Genomic DNA, 22,669 nt, shown 5'->3' with positions numbered 1-22,669 from the left:
GTGTCAGGAAACCCCGTCACTATGACGCAACTAGCTGTGTGACCTTGGCAAAGTCACTTCCCCTTTCTGAGCCTCTGCTTACCGATCTGAAAAATTGGCGTAATAACACTTCTGTTTACTACCTCAGAGGGTTGGTATGAGGGAAAAATCTTAAAGAATTATAGAAATATAAATTGTTATTAAGGACTATAGGATGTGTTTAGGGAACAGGGAGGAGACCAGTCTGTCTATGGAGGGAGTGGAAGGGGAGGAAGAGGTGGTGGAGGCTTCATTCCATAGAATAGTAGAACATTGGCTACACAGTAGGCATTTAATTAGTATTTTTGAATTGAAAAACTCCATTGGGCATCAGCTAGCATCAAATGAGAAAATGAATTCAAATTGCTTTATGAACCTGAAATGATTATATAAATATCATTATTGTTATTTCTTCCCTTTCCTGTCTCCCCTGATGGCTTCAGTCAAACATCCTCTGTTTTTCTGTTGAAATTCACACACACTGAGCCAGGCATCTCCCCCTCCTCTGCCCCCCAACCCCACCCACAGCAGGGGTAGGCAGGTTTGGCCTCTTCAGAGCCCAGCCAGTGTCTGGGAAGCAGTGTCTGGGAAGCAACAGTCATTCACAGCTAAGCCCCAATTTGCAGTCATTATGTGGTGGGGCTGATTGGGGAATCATTATTTATGAGCGATTAACAGTAAATAATAGTAAGGGGTTAATTGAAAAACTCTTCCCCACCCACCCCCAGTTCTGCCTAGACAATTGCCCGAAACTGAGCTCTATCTCCCTAAATCCTTCTGGAGGATTCTCTTCTTTCCCCCCCACCCCAAACAGCACTGTGCTCTCTTACTTATTAATAGCCCCTGGAAGCAGCCCAGGAATTCTGCCTCCAGACATTGTCTGGCCCTTTTCCTTTTAGAGGTTTTGAATCTTCCTTCCCTGCCACTGCCACCCCCCTGGATAATGTTCCCTGGGCTAGGGCTGGGGGCCGACAAAGGGTTGAGGGAAGGGACTGGGCAAGGGCCCTAAATGCCAAGCCCTCTTTCTTCTGACTTATCCTACTGGTAGTGGAGACCCATCAGGCTGGCCAGGGAGAGGCCATGTTGGAAAATTAATAAGGTGTAGTATAGCCCTCTTCCTGCCTGCGAAAGCAAGGGGAGGAAAGAGAGAGCAAGTGAGATTATCTCCCATTTTATAGAGAAGGAAACCGAGGCTTACAAAGGGAAGTGCCCTGATGCAAGTTATCTAATAAGGAATGAGGTAGAGAAATTTGTGATCTTTTCATAATTGTAGTTTCCATTTACATAGTACTTTAAGGTTTTTAAATTAATTTCCCCACAACATATAGATCTGGTAGAGATCTGGAGGTGAGGCAGGAGAGGGGTTGTTCAGCTAGTCTAACTTCTTTATTTTGCAGGTGAGGAAACTGAGGTCCTCAAAAATTAAGGTAGTAATTTTCAGGTTAATAAGTTTTAGAAGTAGGGTTTTCAAATAGTTGCTCTGACTCAAGGGCCAGATCTGTTTCCACTGTCTCCTGACAAATATCAGTATTAGCCCCATTTTGTAGATGAGGAATCTGAGGCCTGGAAAATTTGAGTTCCTTACTTATGATTATGTAAATGGTAATTGTCCAAGTTTGGATTTGAACTAGGGTCTCCTTGAACCCATGGGGAATGAACCCATTCCCTGGTCCTACACTGTCTCTTCACATAAGAATTCTCAATACGTCTGTCTCCTCCCATTCACCACCACAACCATCCTCATCACCACAGACCACAAATTGAGGAAGAAGGCCCTCTTTTAGAATCTCCCAAGGAAGGGAGAGGGGTTTTATGAAGATAGTCAACAAAGTAGAATAAGGACTAGGAACCAGGAGATTAATCCATTCCAATTCTGGGTTCTAGCTCTGCCACTAACCTGGTGTATGACTTTTAAGGAAACTTGTCTTGTCTCAGTTGCCTCATCTGTGAATTAGGAACAATTATGATTGTGTACCTTCAGGCAGGAGGCAAGATTTCTTGAGATCTCTTCCAGCTCTAAGATGTGTGATTCTCTAATGAGCTCATCACCAGGGGCCCTGAGAATGGTTATGTGTGCATGTGTGTGTGTGTGTGTGTGTGTGTGTGTGTGTGTGTGTGTGTGTGTTGTTTAGTTAAGTTTCGGTTTTAAACTGGGACTCCCATACTCACTGGAGCTGAATCAGAAACCCAACTCAGCATTGAAAGCTGCCTTGCCCCAACAAGCCCAGAGTGACTTTCACTTAGTTTCTTGTTTCTGACTTCCCTAGCAAAACTCTCTTCATTTGGGGGCAGGGTAGGCAGAATCTTGGGCTCTCCACAACAGTCTGGAGGATAAAATGGGGTAGATTCTGGAGAGTTCTCAAGGAGGAGGCATAAGCAAGTCTGGGAGGCTCCTTGGAAGTCCAGTGGGGAGTCTCCCTACTCAACCTACCAACTGGAAGGTTGGCAGATTCATAAGATTTAAAGCTGAATGGAACCTTACAGTACAGAATGTTGGAGTGGAAAATCAGTTGTTGGGTTTATGAGTGTAAAATATCCACAGAACACAGAATGATGAAAGAGGCCTAAGACTATAGAATCAAAGCTGAATGAGACCTTAGAGCTTAGGATGCCAAGGCAGAAGGGGCTGTTCTGAGAATATAGAATGTCTGAGTTAGAAGAGATTATAGAACAAGGAATGTCAGTTAGAAGGGATTTTAGCACAGAGTCCCCCAGAGATTGGAGGGATCTTTGACCCCATTGAGTCCATCCAGCACATTTTCATAGGGATTAGGGTTGTAGATTTAGAGCTGGGATCCTATCTAGTCCAATACCACATTTTATAGTGAGGGAAATCAGTGTTTACAGAAGGGAAATCCTTGCCAAAAGACAGTTGCCATTGAAATGGCATTCCCACATCTTCTTGACTCTAAATTCAGTGTTCTCACTACTGGACTACACCCTCCATCACTTCTTCCATTTTCCCCCTATAAATAGAGGATAATTACAGTTCTTGACCATATGCTGGGATAGAAGGTTCTACTGAGACAGGAAGGCTTTTCCCAGCTTGTAGGAATTGCTAATCTTAATTCTGAGTTGGCCCTGATGGAGCTGCTTTAAATGAGTAGATCAGAAATATATCCCCCCAGAACTGCTTTTCTGAAGAGATCTGGCTGACTCTCCACCCTTCCTGGGCCTACTGCTCTCTGTAATCTGATGAACAGGAAATTCTAATAAATGGCCAAGTTTATTTTCATAAAGCTACACAGCAAGTCCTCTGGACAAAGGGAGATAGCATCAGCCTTGCAAGCATCACTGAGTGCTTGGAAGATTAACTAATACATTGTTTTTGCTGGCCTCTGGCCAGGTTTTTAATGTGAAGTGAGACAGATAGTAGAATCAAAAATGACAATCAGGTCACACATTTTGCTTGCTATTTGCTTTAGGTACTGGGGTATTCAAACCCCTCTACACACATATCTCCCAACTGAAAAGACCAGAATCACATTGTTTTCACAGGTTAAACAATAGGAGGTAGGAGGGAGATTGAAACTACAACTAATTGTCTCCTTCTGGGGTTCCCCTCCACCTAAGAAGGGATAGGTTGGGGGTGGGGACAGAGAAAGTTAGATAGGCAAGGTTTACCCTTAACAAGGAAGGCTTGGCAGAATGAATAAGCATAATAAGTTCCTGATTCTATGACCCTCTATAACTCAATGGAGACAGTGTAGTACAATGGAAAGAACAGTTGGTTTAGGGACACAGGCTCAAATTCCACTTCTGTTCCTTAGTACTTCTTTGAACTTGGGCAAGCTACTTCCCTGGTCTTAGCCTCAGTTTCCCTATCCATAAAATGAGCATAGAGTGCCTCTGAGGTCCCTTTCAACTCAAGATCAGAGACCCTAATTAGAATTCTGGCTCTGCCATTTTCAGTCTATGGGATCATAGACAATAATCCCTGTGGTCCTTAATTTTCTCATCTGTGAACTGACAATTGGACTAGATGTACTGCTAACTTGAGATCTATGATCCTTTTATTCAATGGTTCTCACTTCAATGCTCTTGCTGCTATGACACTGCCTTGAATCAGAGAAAGAAGTCCATTTTGGCCACAGGGACCAAAGGCTCTGAATTTGACCAGGTCCCTCTGGCTCTCCCCTACCCTAAGAAAAAGGACTCTGTGAAATTTAGAGGGAGTAAATCTAAGTCTGATTCCAGGAAAGAATCTCCTCTAATTAACTGTCAGTGATCAACCAGAATGTATATAGAATGCTCACAGAGCATTCTAACCCCAAGCAGAGACCTTCCACCCACAGAATAACAGTTCTGTTGATGCTTCAGAGATAACCCTGGGAAGGACTCCTTAGTCCCCAAGGCTCCATGGTTTGCCTAATGACTGGCTGGACTTGAGAAGAAATTTCCCTCCTCACTGCTCACTAGGACTGTATGATCCTGCCCATCCTTAGGCCAATATTGTCTAGTATTTAGGTATAGCATTGGGTTTGGTGGGAGCCAAGGGAAGGGAAAGACCTGTACAACACAAGATAGTACATCATGCCATAACAGATAAAAAGGTTTTCAAGTCCCCAGTTTGCCCACATTCATCTAGCTCTGTGATCTTGAGCAAGCTATTTAACCTTAGTTCCTCATCTGTAAAATGGAGATTTTACATATATATATATATATATATATGTTCCTTGAGTGAAACAAAGAAACTTGGAAATGCATTGAGTATATTAGTATCGTTGCTGTTGCAATAATTATTTTTCAGTGTCCTTTCCAGCTCTGACATACCATGTTTTATAGTTACTTCCATCTCCAAAATTTGATGTTCTGAGGTTCTTTACAGTTCTGATAAACTATGTTCTAAGACTCTGCCAGTTCTGACATTTTGTGTTCAAAGGACCCTCCAAGCTCTGACATTCTATGTTCTAAGAGACCTCCCAATTCTGACATTCTGGGTTCTAAGGACTTTCCTAGTTCAGGCATTCTGTGGTTTAAAGTCCTTCTCAATTCTGACACTTTGTGTTCTAGGGTACCTCCTACTCCTCCATTCAATGTCTCTATGGCCCTACAGTTGTCAGATTGTTGGGTTATTGTTGAGTTTAGTGGTTGGAAGAACCAACCATCTAATGATATCCTGAGAGGGAGAGAAATATTTGAATGAATCATTGAGAAAAGGAGAATTTTTACCCTTAAGAACCTATGGGGCTCATCTTGAATTCTCTAGTTGCTCCCTACTTTAGATGCCTTGAACCTTATGCTGTGTCATTCCATCTTCAGGTCTGCTCACCTTCTCATTTCTTCTTTTCCAGGATCTTGGTGAACATGGACAACAACATCATTCAGCACTACAGTAACCATGTGGCCTTCCTGCTCGACATGGGAGAACTTGATGGCAAAATTCAGATTATCCTGAAGGAGCTTTAGGGCACCAGCATTGCTCTGCCCTCGGACCTGTGGGCCTACATTTGACTTGCAGAGCCAGAACGTAGCCCTAAAAGCCCAACACAACCTCTTTCTATGCCTCAGTGTTCTCACTTACTTGAATGCACTCACCTGGGAGAGAAGATCTGTCTTCAGAAGCAACCTTTGCAACTCCCAAGAGCCTTTGCCTCTTTGGGGGTGCTGCCCAGTCTTTGATTCAGAGACAGCAGCCATCCCAACCTTCAGCCTATTCCTGTTCCACTCAAGAGCAGAACCTTACTTCTTCCACTGGGGGTTGCCCTGTTGTGCCCAAAGGCCAGACATTTTGGTTGGGATATTGCCATTCCTCTGGCATCTCCTGTTTGTTATTCCCATTTCCAAACAGAAGAATGGGGAGGCAGATGGGATAATTCCATTCATGCAAGAAAAAGGCATTTGAAATCAGACCCAGACCCACTCATTGTCCCAAACTAAAGTATAAATATTGTTGCCCTTAAAAGAGGCTACAATGGAATTCTTGAGTTATTTGCTAGTGTCATTAATGTTTGGATCTCTAAAATTACCTGTTTTGTTTTGGCTGCTTTGTTATTCATTGATAGCCTATCCTAATTGAGGTCATGCTGCTGTTTGCTATTGTTACAATTCACCATTGCTACAATCTAATACCTGTTACCATTGTCATTGCTAAAATTATTACAGTAACTGTATTACTACCAGCTCCTCCCAGCATGTGTGTATGTAGTAGGATCTGTAGTAGGTTCTTGTTCTGCAGTTTATGGTTACCCAGTTCCCACTGGAGACAACTTTACAATCTACCCTTCCTGTTTAGAGAGCATATTCATTGGTAACATATTGCTATGAGCACGGAGTTACAACTTAATACCAAGTTTGCCTTGCTTGGTATTCTATTGCCAGTTGGTACCATGCTAATAGTTGCTACCATATTGTTTGAAACGGTGTTATCAGTCATAGTGACATATGTGCCATTTTTTTCATCGTCTGATGCCTGGATCACTAAAATTATCTGATACGGTTTGCTACTTTCTTAATTTCAACATAGCGTATTCCTAATTGAGGTCATGCTGCTGGTTTTTGATAATCACTATGGCTACAATCTGGCACCTTCTTGCCAATGTCATTGTTCAGATATTTTCATAGAGATGCGCTTTGAGTTGCTGTTATTGCTAGATCCAGAGTTCAACCTTCAAACGAAGTTTGCTACTTGGCTTTGTAACTCAACAAGACTATTCCATATTGAAGTCATGCTGCTGTTTTGATAGTTAGAATTCATCATCCTATAATCTGACACCTTGCTGTCAATGTCATTGTTCAGATCCATTATTAGAGATATAATTTGAGTATTTTCCTTCCATGTTACCATGTTGCTATTGGCATGGTTATTACTTAATATCAAGTTGGTCTATGTTTGATATCATGTTGGTACCATGCTTAATAGTGGCAACCACATTGTTTGAAACTATGTTACAAGTTGTAACATACAATGCCATTTGCTGCCATATTTTGTTGAAAACTTGTGTACTGATGCCATGTTATTGTATGATACATTTCTTGATTATACTTTTGTCTTTGTGTTTTATATATATAAAATATAAATATGTATTGTGTGTATATATGCAACATTTTATATTTTTCGTGGGGACATTTTTATCATTTCAAACAATGTGTTAGTTCACATTTCTTGGATTTTTTTTTAAAGAAAAACTTTTTTGTATTGTATTAGTATGTCATTTAGTAATAAAGGATTGACTATATAACACACCAGATTTGAATATTCCTTTTTTTTTAACAAATGTCTCCAGAAATCAGTGTTAAGTAGGTCAGCCTCATTTGACAATGAATCCTCTCTTTCTCCCCCCCCCCCCAATAAATGTTTTCTGTTTTGAGAGTTGATAAAGAAATTTCTGGGAAGATCAGGACAGAGATGTCCAATATGGAAAAATCTGAGGATTTAGAATTTCTATTTCATCCAAGCCCCACATAAAGAGGATATTGGTTGTGGCTTTGACTACAGAATCTACTTGGAATATTGCATTTTATAAAGCTATGAAGCATTTTACAAAACACTTTCACCTCTGTTCATCTTAACAACTTTGTAACAGGGTGGCTAGGTGGTGCAGTGGCTAAAACACTGGCCTTGGAGTCAGGAGTACCTGGGTTCAAATCCAGTCTCAGACACTTAATAATTACCTAGATGTGTGGCCTTGGGCAAGCCACTTAACCCCATTTGCCTTGCAAAAATCTAAAAAAAAGAACAAACCAAAAAAAACTTTGTAACAGAAGCAAGGAAAAGACCATTTCTCCTATTTTACAAATGAAGAAACAGAGACTTGAAGAAACGAAGCATCAGATTCACATCTCTATAGTATCTTGAGTCCTATCAATCACTTTTCATGCAATAATGGTGGGAGATAGGTAATATAAGTATTACCTACATTTTACAAATAAGGAAATTGAGGTTGTAAGATAAAGGGACTTGCCCTTGGTCACACAACTAGTAAGTGAATGCAGAATTCTTGATCTGCTCTATCCCATAGCCTCTCCAGGAAATGTAATACAAAGTCTTGCCTATATAGCTTAAAGGGTCCCACAGAGGTAGAAAGCATAAAAGAAAGTCAGGGAATCTGGACTCAAAGTCCAGCTTCTCATGTTATAGTACGATGGGACAATTATTTTCCTACCCTGGGTCTACTTTTCTCATTTGTAAAATGTGGGTGGTGGATTGAATGAACTTAAAGATCCTTTCTAAGTTCAAGTTGAAGGCTGAAAGAAACCTTAGAAATACTCTACTCCAACTCTTTCACAGGTGGGGGAATAGAAATCCAGAGAAGTATCTTTACCTAAGTACATTTCAAGTTCTTCTAGCCTTAGTGGCAAAGGGTTATAACAATGAACCACCTTTGATGTGGCAGCAGAAACATTGGCCTTAGAGCTCAAATCCTGCCTCTAGCTCTATGTCCCCAGACAATTACCTTAACATCTCAGTCTTAGTTTCCTTATTTATGAAATTAGAGTGGCATTTGTCCCTTAGGATTGTCGTATTCAATGAAATTTTATATATATAAGCATTCAAATACCTATAGCCATAAATGTGTATGTATGTGTGTGCAGCTCTGCATCTACATACATGTACATGGTGTCTTGCAAATCCTAGAGTCCTCTACCAGTTATTATTATGATCCTATTTCTGCTCTGGACTGAAAGAAGTCCTGTCCCCAAGGGCAAATCCCTTTATCTTGCAACCTCAGTTTCCTTATTTGTAAAATGTAGGTAATACTTATATTACCTATCTCCCACCATTATTGCATGAAAAGTGATTGATAGGGCTTAAGATACTATAGAAATATGGGGGCAGCTAGGTGGCGCAGTGGACTGGAGTCAGGAGTACCTGGGTTCAAATCCAGTCTCAGACACTTAATAATAACCTAGCTGTGTGGCCTTGGGCAAGCCACTTAACCCCATTGCCTAGCAAAAAAAAAACCCTAAAAAAAAAGATACTATAGAAATATGAATTTTATGCTTCCTCTGAGAAGTATGTGAAAAGACTCTACTGGGTTTTAGTCAGAACTAAGAAGATGTCAAGATGGGAGGAAGAGAGAAGACTAGAATCCCTATATCAAATGCACCTATGGGTTACCTATAGGATTCACAAAGTCTGCCCTGACTAATTGATCTTCAGGAATCTCTCTTCCTAGAGAAGAGACAAGAACAAAACAAAGATATAGAAAAGGCTTGAAGGAAAATACAAGGTATCTGGACTGAAAAGAAGAATGACTTGGGCACCAGGAGATCTGGATTCCAGTCTTAGCTCTATGTGTGATTTTGGGTGAGTGGGTGAGCTGTGAGGAGCAGCACCTTCTGCAAAACAGGAATAACAACCCAGTCTTCCTTTGTCACAGGGATCTCAGTAAGGATCATACGAGACCCCAGATGTGATAACACTTTATAAACTATAAGTTACTGTCCAGATGGGTATCGTTCTTCTACTATAGGGACTTTCTCATTGGATGTGGGCAAAGAGATAGGAAAGGTTCATGACCTAGACAAGAGTAAAACATCTCTGTGGGGAAGGCAAAATCTCCAAAGGCAAAGTCCTCCTTCCCTTTTGGATATATAGAGCAGGATGTTAGATCCACCTATTTCATTGAGGAATTAATAGTTTTAGGAAATTTACCTCTTAAAATTATAGACTACTAGAAATGAAAAAATATCTTAGAACACAGAATATCAGGGCTGGAAGGAACCTTAGAACATGTAATGTCAGAGCTAGAAGGGGCCTTAGAACATGGAACGTCAGGGCTGAGAACCTAGAATATCAGACCTGAAAGACATAGAGGAACACCAGAATGTTACAGCTTAACGTGATCTTTTAAAAAGTATACTTTCAGAGTTAGGGCCTTAAAATAAAAATATTAAAATACAAATTAACAAAATTTGGAAAGAACATTTGAACAAAGAATATTAAAGCTGGAAAGGGTCTTAACATACAGAATTTGGGAGTGCATAATATAAGAAGTGAAAGAGACTCCCCAGAGATCAGAGTCACTGTCACAGCATCCCTGAAAGGTGATAATTCAGGTCTCAGTATTGGGACAGGTAAGTAGTACAGTGGATAGAGTACCAACCTGGAATCAGGTTGACCTGAGTTCAAATCTGTAATTAGATTCTTGATACTGAGTGATCCTGGGTAAGTCACTTAACCCTGATTGCTTCAATTTGCTCATCTTTAAAAATGTGTTAGAGGGGCGACTAGGTGACATAGTGGATAGAACACTGGCCCTGAAGTCAGGAATACCCGAGTTCAAATCCAGCCTCAGACATTTAATAATTACCTAGCCATGTGGCCTTGGGCAAGCCACTTTAACCCCATTTGCCTTGCAAAAACCTAAAAAAAATGCATTAGAAAAGGAAATGACAAACCACTGAAAACTACAAAATAGGGTCACAAAGAATTGGACAAGATTAAAACAACTGAACTATAAGAGAGACTATCTTGTCAAGAGGCACAAAGGGAATGATAGCTTCAGAGCTAGAAGTGACCATAGAGGCTTTTTAGTCCAACCCTCTTTTTTTAACAGAAAATGAAATTGAGGCCTAGAGAGGTGACTTGCCCAGAGTCATTTAAGTAATAAGGGAATCAGGTTTCAAACCTGGGTCCCCTAATGTGACATCCAGGACACTAACACCTGTACCACACTAACCAAGGGACTGAAAGGAGGTTCTTGTATCTTATTTCTAGAAGGAAACTCAGTTATAATTGAAATCTACACAGGAACTTCTGTCATTATTTCCCAAGTTATGCTTTGTGCCCCTGAACTGACCTCTGCCAGAGCCCAGCCCCTCCAAATGGACAACAGGCCTGCCTAGAGGCCAGCTCACTTTATCTCTGCTCTTAATGACTATCACCTGCATCTGCATTCACTCAGAGAGAATTCTGCTGTGGCCTCTTGTCTGACTCTGAGCACTGACCTCAAATTCCCCAGTCAGAGGAACTGACAAAGGCCATGGCTACAAACATTTTGGGACAAGGAAAAGATCCTCCCCACCTCAAAAATCTCCCCAATTTGTCAACAATGGATTAGCAATGGCAAAACTGCAAGGGATCTTATAGATGCCAGAATTCTAGAATCTCTAGAACCTAATGATTTTGTCCACTGAAGGAAACTTTGGAGGTCATCATCTCCAAAGGCTAGAACCCAATTATTTTGTCCAGTGAAGGAACCTTTGGAGGTCATCGTCTCCAAAGGTTAGGATATCTCTAACACACACACACACACACACACACACACACACACACACACACAAAACCATGGTGGGGGAGGGACTTCGTGTAAAAACATGACCCTCAAGGATGGTAAACCAGGGTAGACTTGGATGCTGTAATTCCTAGATTTTTTGAAGATTAAGGAATCAGAGAGGGCCAGCACACTAATTCTTAGGTAAGGTCAGAGGTCACAGGGGAGTTGTATTACAAGGTATTCTGATTTAGCTTGTAATAAACCTGTTTCAAGGGTATGTTGGCGGGGAGGGATGTTAATGTTGAGGCTTGTTTGGTTTCCTGAATTAAAATTCAATCATTATCATCACGGGGTATAGTGATGGGGAAGGGTAAAAAGCAGTACTAGTAACTGTCCCATGTTAATTTCTTGTACCAACTATCAATTTTATTTTATTTTTTTACCCCCAGAAGACTGATCATCTTCAGATCAGAATTCATTCATTTAGGAGCAAAGGAACTGGAGAGTCTTCATCTTTGACTCAAGGAATGATCATTTTCATGGATCCTTGTTCCTGGGCTCCAAAGTTAACTCTATCCTCAGAGGATCTTTGAAGCACTCAGGTCCACAGGCTAATCTCAGAACTCACTCTGGTGGACTCTGGTCTGAATCTCTATATTTCTTCTCTCCAAGTCTTAGAGCACTGTAGAGGGGGAGGGGAGGAATAGAACTTCTGTAATTAGGAGATCCAAACTTCCTAGAATGACTTTTTGGGAAGATTCTCTAGGATATCTAGTTGCTTTTGGGAGATCTGGAATCTAAACTAAAACTGGAATCTAACTAAAACTAACATGTTGATGGCCATGGGGGGGGGGGGGGTTCTTGAGAGCCAAGTACTTCTCAGGTCTCCCCCAGTTACCATGAGAGAAGGGACTGGATGGCTATGAAAGATGACAAGGGTCACCAGAAGGAGGCAGCTGACCTAGAGAAGCCCCTTGGATTACTCCCCAACACCCATCCCCATTGTTGATGGAAGCCTTGCTCAGCTCCAATCTTGTTCTGGGTTATCTAGATGACGACATCTCTGTCAACAAGTTTTGGCCCAACAGCTTCTGTCCAAGTCAGTGGATGCCCATGAACAAAAGAAATGTGATTTTTAATGAATTTTGCAGAGCAGTTTCAGCAAAGGTCTAGGACTCCATTATAAAAAAGGAATCCATTTCTTGTCACTGTTGTAGATAAAAGACTGTTTTCCAGGGAATTCTGGCTTGTAGGTTGCTAGAGAAAGAAACAAATGCTGTTTTTAGAAATTGAAATTGGGCTCCTAATAAGTCACCACTCCCAGGTCTGGGTACCTCAATATCTCCCAATTGGGGAAGTATTCCCTCTAGGGGAAGTCACAGGTGGTAGTGGGGCCAAGGTTCTTTGAGTCAATGCAGAATAACTTGGTGGCCCAGCCTAAGAGCAACCCATGGGGGAAATAGACTGTTCTTTTAAAAAAGAGAGAAATCTAGGAGTAGCCTTGGAATAGCAGAAAGAGCATGGGACTTGGAAATCAGACGACCTGGCTTTATGTTCTGGGTCTGCTAATCACTATCTGTATGAGCTTGAGACCCTCAGTTTTCCCACATGTGAAATAAAGGGGTTAGATTAGATTAGAGCTATCTGGTGAAGATTTTGGACCTTTCCTCAGAATAAAGATTTTTAATAATTGAAAGAAATGCTCAACTACATTGAGAAGTAAATAAAAATAAAGAGATCACTTCCCCCCCCAACTCATATTTCTGGGGCCCTGAAATCTCTCCCTGGACCCTGACCATCCCTTGTTTATTGAATTAGAACTTTCTTTCCTTTCTCTCCAGTTATTTCCAACTTTAGAATACTTGTCGCTTTCCTCTTTTATTGTATGATTAACCTCTTCAAGGTCCATGGACCCCAGGTTAAGGTCTCCAAGGTCCCTTTCTGGCATTGTTATCTTTTTTAAAATAGTTTTTTTTTACTGTTAGTGCTAAATCTTATTAACTCATTCCTCGAATTTGGGTTCAAGCCTCCAGCTCTGTATTTACTAGCTGTGTGACTTCAGACAAATCTCTTTCCTTCTCAGAGTCTGGGCATCTTTATCTGTAAAATGTCAATGAAAATGCCACCCTGTATGCTTCATAGGGTAGTTGTAGTGATCAAATGAGATCATAAATTAAAAAGTACCTTGTTTATAATTTTGAATGTGAATGGGATGAACTCTCCCTTAAAACATAAGTGAATAGCAGAGTGGATTAAAAAACAGAATCCTACAATATGATGCTTACAAGAAACTCATTTGAAGCAGAAAGATATATATAGAGTAAAGGTAAAAAGTTGAAGCAAAATATATTTTGCTTCAGCTTAAGTAAAAAAAGCAGGGGTAGCAATCTTATCTCAAACAAAGCAGGTACAAAAATAGATAGCATTATAAGAGATAAGGAAGGAAACTATATCCTCCTAAAATGTACCATAGACAATAAAGTAATACTAAATAGGCATACACCCAATGGGATAGCATCCAAATTCTTAGAGAAACTGAAAGAGCTACAGGAAGACATAGACAGCAAAACTCTACTGGTGGGAGACCTCAACCTCCCACTCTCAGATTTAGATAAATCTAACCATAAAATAAACAAGAAGGAAGTTAAGGAGATAAATAGATTGTTAGAAAACCTAGATATGATAGACTTATAGAGGAAACTGAATGGGGATAGAAAGGAATATACTTTTTTTTTTCCTGCAGTACATGGCACTTACACAAAAATTGACCATGTACTAGGGCATAAAAACCTAATAATCAACTGTAGAAAGGCAGAAATAGTGAATGCATCTTTCTTGGATCATAATGCAATAAAAATCATATGCAATACTGGACCAGGGAGATACAGACCCACAACTAATTGGAAACTAAACAACCTCATTTTAAAAAATGAGTGGCTCAAACAACAAATTATAGAAAGAATTAATTATTTCATCCAAGATAATAGTGGAACAACATACAAAAACCTAAGGGATTCACTCAAGGCAGCTGTCGGAGGATATATTATATCTTTAAATGCTTACATGAATAAATTAGAGAAAGAGGAAATCAATGAACTAAATATGCAACTAAAAAATTATAGAAAGAACAAATTAAAAATCTCCAATTAAATACCAAATTATAAATTCTGAAAATTAAAGGAGAAATTAATAACATCAAAAGCAAGAAAACTATTGAACCAACAAATAAAACCAAATTATAAATTCTAAAAATTGAAGGAGAAATTAATAAAATCAAAAGCAAGAAAACTATTGAACTAATAAATAAAACCAAGAGTTGGTTTTATGAAAAAACCAATAAAATTGATAAACCTCTGATCAACTTGATTAAAAAAAGGAGAAAACCAAATTACTAGTATCATAAATGAAAAAGGTGGACTCACCACCAATGAGGAGGAAATTAAAGTAGTAATTCAGAATTATTTTGCCCAACTCTATGCCAATAAATTTGACAATCTAAGTTAAATGGACAAATATTTACAAAAATATAAATTATCCAGATTAAGTGAAGAGTAAATTAAAAACCTAAACAACCCTATCTCAGAAAAAGAAATTCAACAAGACATTATTGAAGTTCCTAAGAAAAAATCTCCAGGGCCAGATGGATTCACAAGTAAATTCTATCATTTAAGAAACAATTGGTTCCAATTCTATATAAACTCTTTGAAAAAAATAGGTGAAGATGGAACTCTGCCTAACTCTTTCTATGATAGCAATATGATGCTGATATCTAAACAAGGAAAAGTTAAAATAGAGAAAGAAAATTATAGACCTATCTCCCTAATGAACATAGCTGCCAAAATCTTAAATAAAATCTTAGCAAACTGATTACAAGATATCATTAACAACACACTAAGAACAAATAGGATTTATTCCAGGGATACAAGGTTGGTTCAATATTAGGAAAACTGTTAGTATAATTAATTATATCAATAACAAACCTATCAGAAATCATATGATTATATCAATAGATGCTGAAAAAGCTTTTGACAAAATATGCACCCATTCCTAATAAAAACACTAGAGAGGGGATGGCTAGGTGGTACAGTGGATAGAGCAATGGCCCTGGAGTCAGGAGTACCTGTTCAAATCCAGCCTCAGGCATTTAATAATTACCTAGCTGTGTGGCCTTGGGCAAGCCACTTAACCCCATTGCCTTGCAAAAACCTAAAAAAACAAAAAACAAAAAACTAGAGAGTGTAGGAATAAATGGTTTGTTCCTTAGAATAATAAACGGTATCTATCTGAAACCATCAACAAGCATTATATGCAACTGGGATAGGCTAGAGGCATTCCCAATAAGATCAGGGGTGAAACAAAGATGCCCATTATCACCACTACTATTCAATATCATATTAGAAATGTTAGCCTCGGCAATAAGAGAAGAAAAAGAAATTGAAGGAATTAGACTAGGGAAGGGGAAGACAAAACTCTCACTCTTTGCAGATGACATGATGGTATACTTAGAGAATCCCAAAAAGTCATCTAAAATACTACTAGAAATAATTAACAACTTTAGCAAAGTAGCAGGATATAAAAATAAACCCTCATAAATCCTCAACATTTCTATATATGACTAGCAAGATATAGCAGAAAGAGCTAGAAAGAGAAATCCCACTGAAAGTAACCTCAGACAAAATAAAATACCTGGGAGTCTACCTGCCAAGGCAGACTCAAAAACTTCTTGCAAACAATTACCAAACACTTCTCACACAAAGAAAATCAGATTTAAATAACTGGGCAAACATCAACTGCTCATGGATAGGCCGAACTAATATAATAAAAATTACAATTCTACCAAAATTAAATTACCTGTTTAGTGCCCTACCAATCAAAATTCCAAAAAATTACTTTAATGAGTTAGAAAAAGTTGTAAGTAAATTCATATGGAGAAATAAAGAGTCAATAATTTCCAAGGATTCAATGAAAAAAGTTTAAAAGAAGGTGGTTTAGCCTTACCAGATCTAAAATTATATTATAAAGCATCAGTCATCAAAACTGTCTGGTACTGGCTAAGAAATAGACTAGGTGCAATAGCAGGAAATGATTATAGTAACCTGCTGTTTGATAACTCCAAAGAGTCCAGCTATTGGAATAAAAACTCTCTCTTCGATAAAAACAAAATTAGAAGTTAGAATGGAAGAAACTTACATTAGACCAACACATCACACCCTATACCAAAATAAGATCAAAATGGATACAGGATTTAGACATAAAAAACATTATTATAAGCAAACTTGAAGGTCAAGGAATAGTTTCCTATCAGATCTATGGAAAGGGAAGTAGTTTATGACCAAGGAAGAAACGGAGAACATCATTAAAAGCAAACTAGATAATTTTGATTACATTAAATTAAAAAGCTTTTGCACAGATAAAACCACTGTAACCAAGATCAAAAGAAATGTAGTAAATTGGGAAACAATTTTTACAACTAGTATTTCTGACAAAGGACTCATTTCTAAAATATACAGAGAACTGAGTCAAATTTTCAAAAAAAAATCATTCCCCAACTGGCAAATGGTCAAAGGATATGCAAAGGCAATTTACAGATGAGGAAATTAAAGTGATCCATACTCATATGAAAAATTGCCCTAAATCATTACTTATTAGAGAAATGCAAATTAAAGCATCTCTGAGATACCACCTCACACCTCTCAGACTGGCCAATATGACCAGAAAGGACAATGATCAATGCTGGTAGGGATGTGGGAAATCTAGGACACTAATACATTGTTGGTGGATCTGTGAACTCAACCAACTTTTCTGGAGAGAAATTTGGAATTACACCCAAAGGGCAACAAAAATGTGCAAACCCTTTGATCTAACAATACTACTACTGGGTCTATACCCTGAAGAGATTATGAAAAGGGGTAAAAACATCATTTGTACATAAATATTCATTGAAGCCCTGTTTGTGGTGGCAAAGAATTGGAAATTAAGTAAATGTCCTTCAATTGGGTAATGGCTTAACAAACTGTAGTATATGTATGTCATGGAACACTATTGTTCTATTAGAAACCAGGAGGGATGGGAAATCAGGGAAGCCTGGAAGGATTTGCATGAACTGATGCTGAGTGAGATGAGCAGAACCAGAAAAACATTGTACACCCTAACAGCAACAAGAGGGTGATGACCAACCTTGATGGATTTGCTCATTCTATCGGTGCAACAATCAGGGACAATTTTGGGGTATCTGAGATGGAGAATACCATCTGTATCCAGAGAATCATAGAGTTTGAAAAAAGACCAAAGACCATTAGCTTTAATTTAGGGGGACAAAAATTCTGTTGTCTTACTATGTAATTCTGCTATCTCTTATACTTTGTTTTTCTTCCTTAAGGATATGCTTTCTCTCTCATCACATTCAACTTATATTAATGTATACCATGGAAACATTGTGAAGACTAACAAACTACCTTCTTGGGTGGGGTGGGGGTGAGGAACTTTAGGAGAAAAATTGTAAAACTCAAAATAAATTTTAAAAAAAAGAAAAAAGTACCTTGTCATTCTATAATACCATCTCACTTGTCTCCCTAAATTCCTGAAGTTGCTCAGCAGAGTCATGCAAGGGTCATGACTTATTACACTCAACCCCACTGGTTCATTGGTCATTTGGTACAGAGCTTCTGCCAGCATCCCTCCCAAAGACAAGTAGGCATGAGGAGAAAGAGAAAAAGAGGAAGGGAATCTGAAGACTTGTTCTTGACTGAGGATAATAATTATAATAAGAATAATAGCTAGCACTTATTTAATATTTTAAGATTTGTAAATATTTCATTTTATACTCACACCAACCTAAGAAGGTGGTTGCAATTAATACCCCCATTTTCTAGGTGAGGAAACTGAGTCAGACAGAGGTAAAGTGACTTGTCCAGGGTCAAACAGATAGTAAGAATATGAACTTAGATCTCTCTGACTACAAGTCCAGCTCCTAGGTAACTTTGTAACCTAAACATCCTACAAGGAATTGATCTACTCCCTAAGCCAATGAGGGAAGCCAAGTATGCTCTCAATGTTAGGGATCCTGTCATAACCAAGTCCACATAAGGGCCCTGAGCAGATTCCCTTGACTGAGAGTGATTTCTGGATGTGGGAGCTCATTTCTTGGATGTGAAGCCAAAGGCATAGACATAAAGTCACAATATGGCTTCTTGGTCACAGGGAAGATTGCTCAGATTCTTGGTTAGAGAGAGAAGGTCCAAGTTTCCTCATTTGCATAATGAGGATGTTAAATGAGGCAATCTTGAAGATGCCATGAGGCCCCTGTAAAAAGAGCTCAAGCTGTGATACTTAAGCCTTCTTCCCCTTCTTCCTTCCTTCTGCTTCTAGCTTTATTGGGACATCTTCCTGGGACAACTGATGTTCTAAGGAAAACACACACAGAGAGAGAGAGAGAGAGAGACAGAGAGAGAGAGAGAGAGAGAGAGAGAGAGAGAGAGAGAGACAGAGAGAGAGAGAGAGACAGAGAGAGAGAGAGAAACAGAGAGAGAGAGAGAGAAATAAAAAGGCATATCCACTCTTCATATGAATGCAAGGACTTGGTATGTATGGAAGTGTTTGTTTGGTGGTCCAAGGGAGTCATACCATCATTGAGAGTGTGATCCCCAAGGCCTAATCCAACCCATTTTCAGAGACCATTTGACATCTGTTCTATTCATGCTTTCTATGTTCCAGTCCAATCTGCCCAAGGGACTTGTCCCTTCACTTGGAGATTTCACTCCTAGGTTTCTGAGTTCTTCCGCTGGCTGTTTCCTCACAGCTGAAGTGCCCTTCTTCCTCACTTTGTCCTTTTTGGAATCTTTAAGCTTCTAGAAAGGTTTTACTCACTTGCCACCCCCAATAGGGAGTTGATCTCCCTAGAGGCTAGTACTCTCCCCTTCTCCAAATTATTCTGTACGTGTATGTGTAGTAGTAGAAGGTGGTGGTAGTAGTAATAATAATAATAATTAGTAATAATAATAATAATAATAATAACAATAACAATGAAGAAGAAAAAAGAAAAGAGTAGAAAGGAGGAGAAGAGAAAGAAAGAAGAAAGAAAGAAGGAAGGAAGGAAGGAAGGAAGAAAGAAAGAAAGAAAGAAAGAAAGAAAGAAAGAAAGAAAGAAAGAAAGAAAGAAAGATAGAAAGAAAGAAAGAAAGAAAGAAAGAAAGATGATGCAGACTCCCTGAAGGCAATGACTAATGTCTTTGTATCTAATACTTTATGCCCATAGGAACTTAATAAATATTCTTAACTGAATTTAATTCAGAGGAGTGAACTGAGACCAGGGATATGCAGCAGGTAGGAGAGATCAGACCACTAAGTCTTTTTGCTCCAAATTCAATGCTTTTTCTACTAAATCTCATACCATCCATTGATTAGAGGGAAAAGATCAAAGATGAGCTTTCCTAGGTTCTTTGGCTGCTGTCACTTGTTTCACAAATACCAACTTCAAAAGGCTTTCAGTCTCACAGATGTGGGTGTTTGTGGTCTCCACCAGCCTCAGTCATCAACCCTCCATGCCTTAGGAGATGGCTTCAATATTTGTTGTGGCCAAAACAATGCTTTGCCTGAGTCCCAAGAGATTCATTGCTCAGACTTCACAAAGCTGTTCTGTCTTTGTAGCGTCGCCTAGAGCTTGGGTTCCACAGATTTGGCCTTTGAGAACTAGGGGTTACTGCCATACAACAAAGGGGCATCATCTTTATTACTATTACTATTACTATTACTATTACTATTAATTACTATTACTATTTTACTATTACTATTACTATTATTTCATTGGAAGATGGAGAATAAGAATAATTTATGTTTTTATAATGCTGTGTTTTATATAAAGCACTTTACACATTTTATCTTATTTGATCCTCAGGTAATACCTAACCTAAGGAAAGTGGAGAAAGTGGTACAGTGGATAGATCACTGAGCCTGGAGTTAGGGGTTAAAATCTGGTCTCACACATTTGCTATCTAGTTCCTAAACAAGTCACTTAGTCTCTCTGTTACTCAGTTTCCCCATCTGTAAATTGGGGATAATAGCACATATCTACTAGGGTTTTTCTGAGTATCAAATGAGATGACATTTTTAAGCACTTTGCAAATCTTAACATTCTGTAAAACTGCTAGCTGTTCATATTGTAGTCAGAAAGGTCTGACTTCTCAGATACTCAGGAGCAGTGTAACCTTTGTTTCTTCATTAGTAATCATAGTCCCTCCCTCAAAGAGATGCAATGAGAATGAAATGAGGCAAGAGAGAAAAAGTAAGGTGCAATAAAAATGGGAACCCCTACTTCCTAAAGCTCTCTGAGCCTTAATTTCCCCAGCTACCAAACAGAAATAATAAGGATACCTACTTCACTTGTAAGTTCTTAGGATCTAGTGATGGAATGTATATAAGAATTTTAAAAACCTTAAGGCAATATATAAATATGAACTCTTAGTAGCATATCCTCCAATTGTATATGAGAAGCAGTGGATTCAGGTCTCAAACTGAGACACAGCCAATGTGAGAATTTATTTTGTTTGACTATATATATATATTTGCAACTGAGGTTTTGTTTTTCCTGCTTTCTCAATGAAGGAGGGGGGAAAAGGGAGAGAAAGAAGGATTGTTTGGGGGCAGAGGAGTGAGGAAGGGCAGATAAGACTTCAACATGGGAAATTCAATAAGTTCATTTAGGGATGAGGAAAGGCATTCTAAGCATCTGGAACAGCATGCACAAAGGCTAGGAGGTAAGAAAGTACAGCTGCAAAAAGAATCCAGATTAACTGAAGCTTAGTTAAGAAAAGAGTGGCTCATGACCAGAGTATTGATAACCACCATATGAAAATTTTCTTCTGGTCTTGCCAACTTATGAAGACTGTCCTCTACAGAGCTTGGAAGAACTGTCATTTATGTTTGTTGAAGAAGGATGCCCAAAAATGGAAAACACAGCTCTTCTATGCTCTCACATAGTTGAAAAACTATGGTGGTATAGTGGGTAGAGTGCCAGACATGAAGTTAGGAGGACCTGAGTTCAAATCCAACCTCAGACGCTTGACACTAGCAGAGTGACTTTGGGCAGGTCACTTCACCCTGATTGCCTCACATTCAGTCTTCCCAATTCATATCTAGCTGCTGGACCCAGAAGGTTCTGGAGGAAAAAGAGAGGCTGGTGACTTAGCACAACACCCCCTTACTCAAATCCAGCTCATGTGCTTGTCATGATATCACCTCCCTGATGTCTGGGTATTCTTCAAGAATGAAGGACAAGCATCATCAAGTTGAAAAACTAGAATAGCCAACAGTTCTCAATTATTCTGTTTCGAAAAGATTAATTAAAACTTCTATTCACAATCATCTTACCTGGCCCTGGAAGACCAATCTGGTTGGCATTCACTGACCACCGACATGTGTTGGACACAAATGTGGCACTGGAGATGTAATGCTTGGAGGGGCCTTCATAGTTCACAATATCATATTGGCCAGGACCTGGAATAGAAGGCTTAGGAAGAGGAGGCAGTGGGAATGCAGAGAAAGTCAGTGCATATTTTTTCCTATGGAAAGACAAATGAGAAGATTTCATTAATGTCTGGCAGTCAGCATGGTTCATCTGAGACAATACACTATGGAGTGGGGAGAAAACAGGGATGGGAAGCCTGGCTTCAAATCTGACTACTGCTATTTATAAACTGGGTGAACTTGGGCAAGCCAATTTTTCTCTCTGGGTCCTTGCTTCCTTAGGTAAAAATAAAGATGATATCCTTGCCTCATTCCACCTGGTTATGGCAGTGATATAAAGTGGGTAAACTACAGTGGAGAAAAATAAAAGCCCTATATTCATGACAGTCACTGTATTCATTCAATCCAACAACCATTTATGAAGAATCCACTATATGCAGAGCCAGGGAATGAAAATAAGGAGAAATATAGTGTAGTCCCTGCCTTCAGTTTATAATCTAGGACAAAATCAAATTTAGAGCAGGAGATGTTATTTTTCAAAAACCTTCCTAACTCTGCTTCCTCCTAACTTTCCAGCCTTTTTACACTTTAATCCCCACCATGTTCTTCCATCCAGTGACCCTGGCCTGGTTCCATGAATAAGTCACTCCAACCCTTGGCTCTGGTCATTTTCTCTGGCTGTCCCCCATGCTTGGAATCCTCTCCCTCCTCTACCTACTGACCTTGCTGCCTTCCTTTAAGGCCAGCTACAATCCTTCTAAAATAGGTATGTTCAACACTCTATTCCCAGGCTGCATGGGGTCCTCAAAGACCATTCATGTGGCCAACATCAAGTAACCAGAAAATGAAGGAATGGGTGAGGACATGTGTCACTGTTATAACATCACAGACCAGCTTAACCCTTAACTAATATGGCTCAACTTTTTCTTGTAATTAACATTGTATAATCTCACAGACTTTTGTATTTTGGTCTCTTTTTTAATAAAGATATGCATATTAGAATTAGGATGTTTATTTTAAAATGACTC

General features: G+C 39.1%; 2 protein-coding genes across 3 annotated transcripts in view; one reads left to right on the top strand and one right to left on the bottom strand.

Moving 5' to 3' along the window:
• Nucleotides 1-7,140, top strand: part of GRHL3 (grainyhead like transcription factor 3) — a 47,934-nt gene extending 40,794 nt beyond the window's left edge. Inside the window, exon 16 of the mRNA XM_074218117.1 lies at nucleotides 5,313-7,140. Coding sequence (XP_074074218.1) covers nucleotides 5,313-5,427 — 115 coding nt within the window. The 3' untranslated portion in view covers nucleotides 5,428-7,140. The remainder of the gene's footprint in view (nucleotides 1-5,312) is intronic.
• Nucleotides 1-22,669, bottom strand: part of STPG1 (sperm tail PG-rich repeat containing 1) — a 126,596-nt gene that overhangs the window by 10,912 nt on the left and 93,015 nt on the right. The window contains exons 8-9 of one of the 2 annotated variants that reach the window (XM_074218118.1): nucleotides 21,546-21,736; nucleotides 11,462-12,437 (exon numbers count right to left, since the gene is read on the bottom strand). In XM_074218118.1, coding sequence (XP_074074219.1) covers nucleotides 12,361-12,437; nucleotides 21,546-21,736 — 268 coding nt within the window. In that variant the 3' untranslated portion in view covers nucleotides 11,462-12,360. Of the gene's footprint in view, nucleotides 1-11,461; nucleotides 12,438-21,545; nucleotides 21,737-22,669 lie in introns of those variants that run through there. The other variant, XM_074218119.1, reaches the window with a different exon arrangement.

The sequence above is a fragment of the Macrotis lagotis genome, chromosome 1 (genome assembly GCF_037893015.1).
Source record: "Macrotis lagotis isolate mMagLag1 chromosome 1, bilby.v1.9.chrom.fasta, whole genome shotgun sequence".
NCBI lineage: Eukaryota > Metazoa > Chordata > Mammalia > Peramelemorphia > Peramelidae > Macrotis > Macrotis lagotis.
The sequence above is the reverse complement of the archived record's forward strand: the minus strand, read 5'-3'. Positions and strand labels throughout refer to the sequence as shown.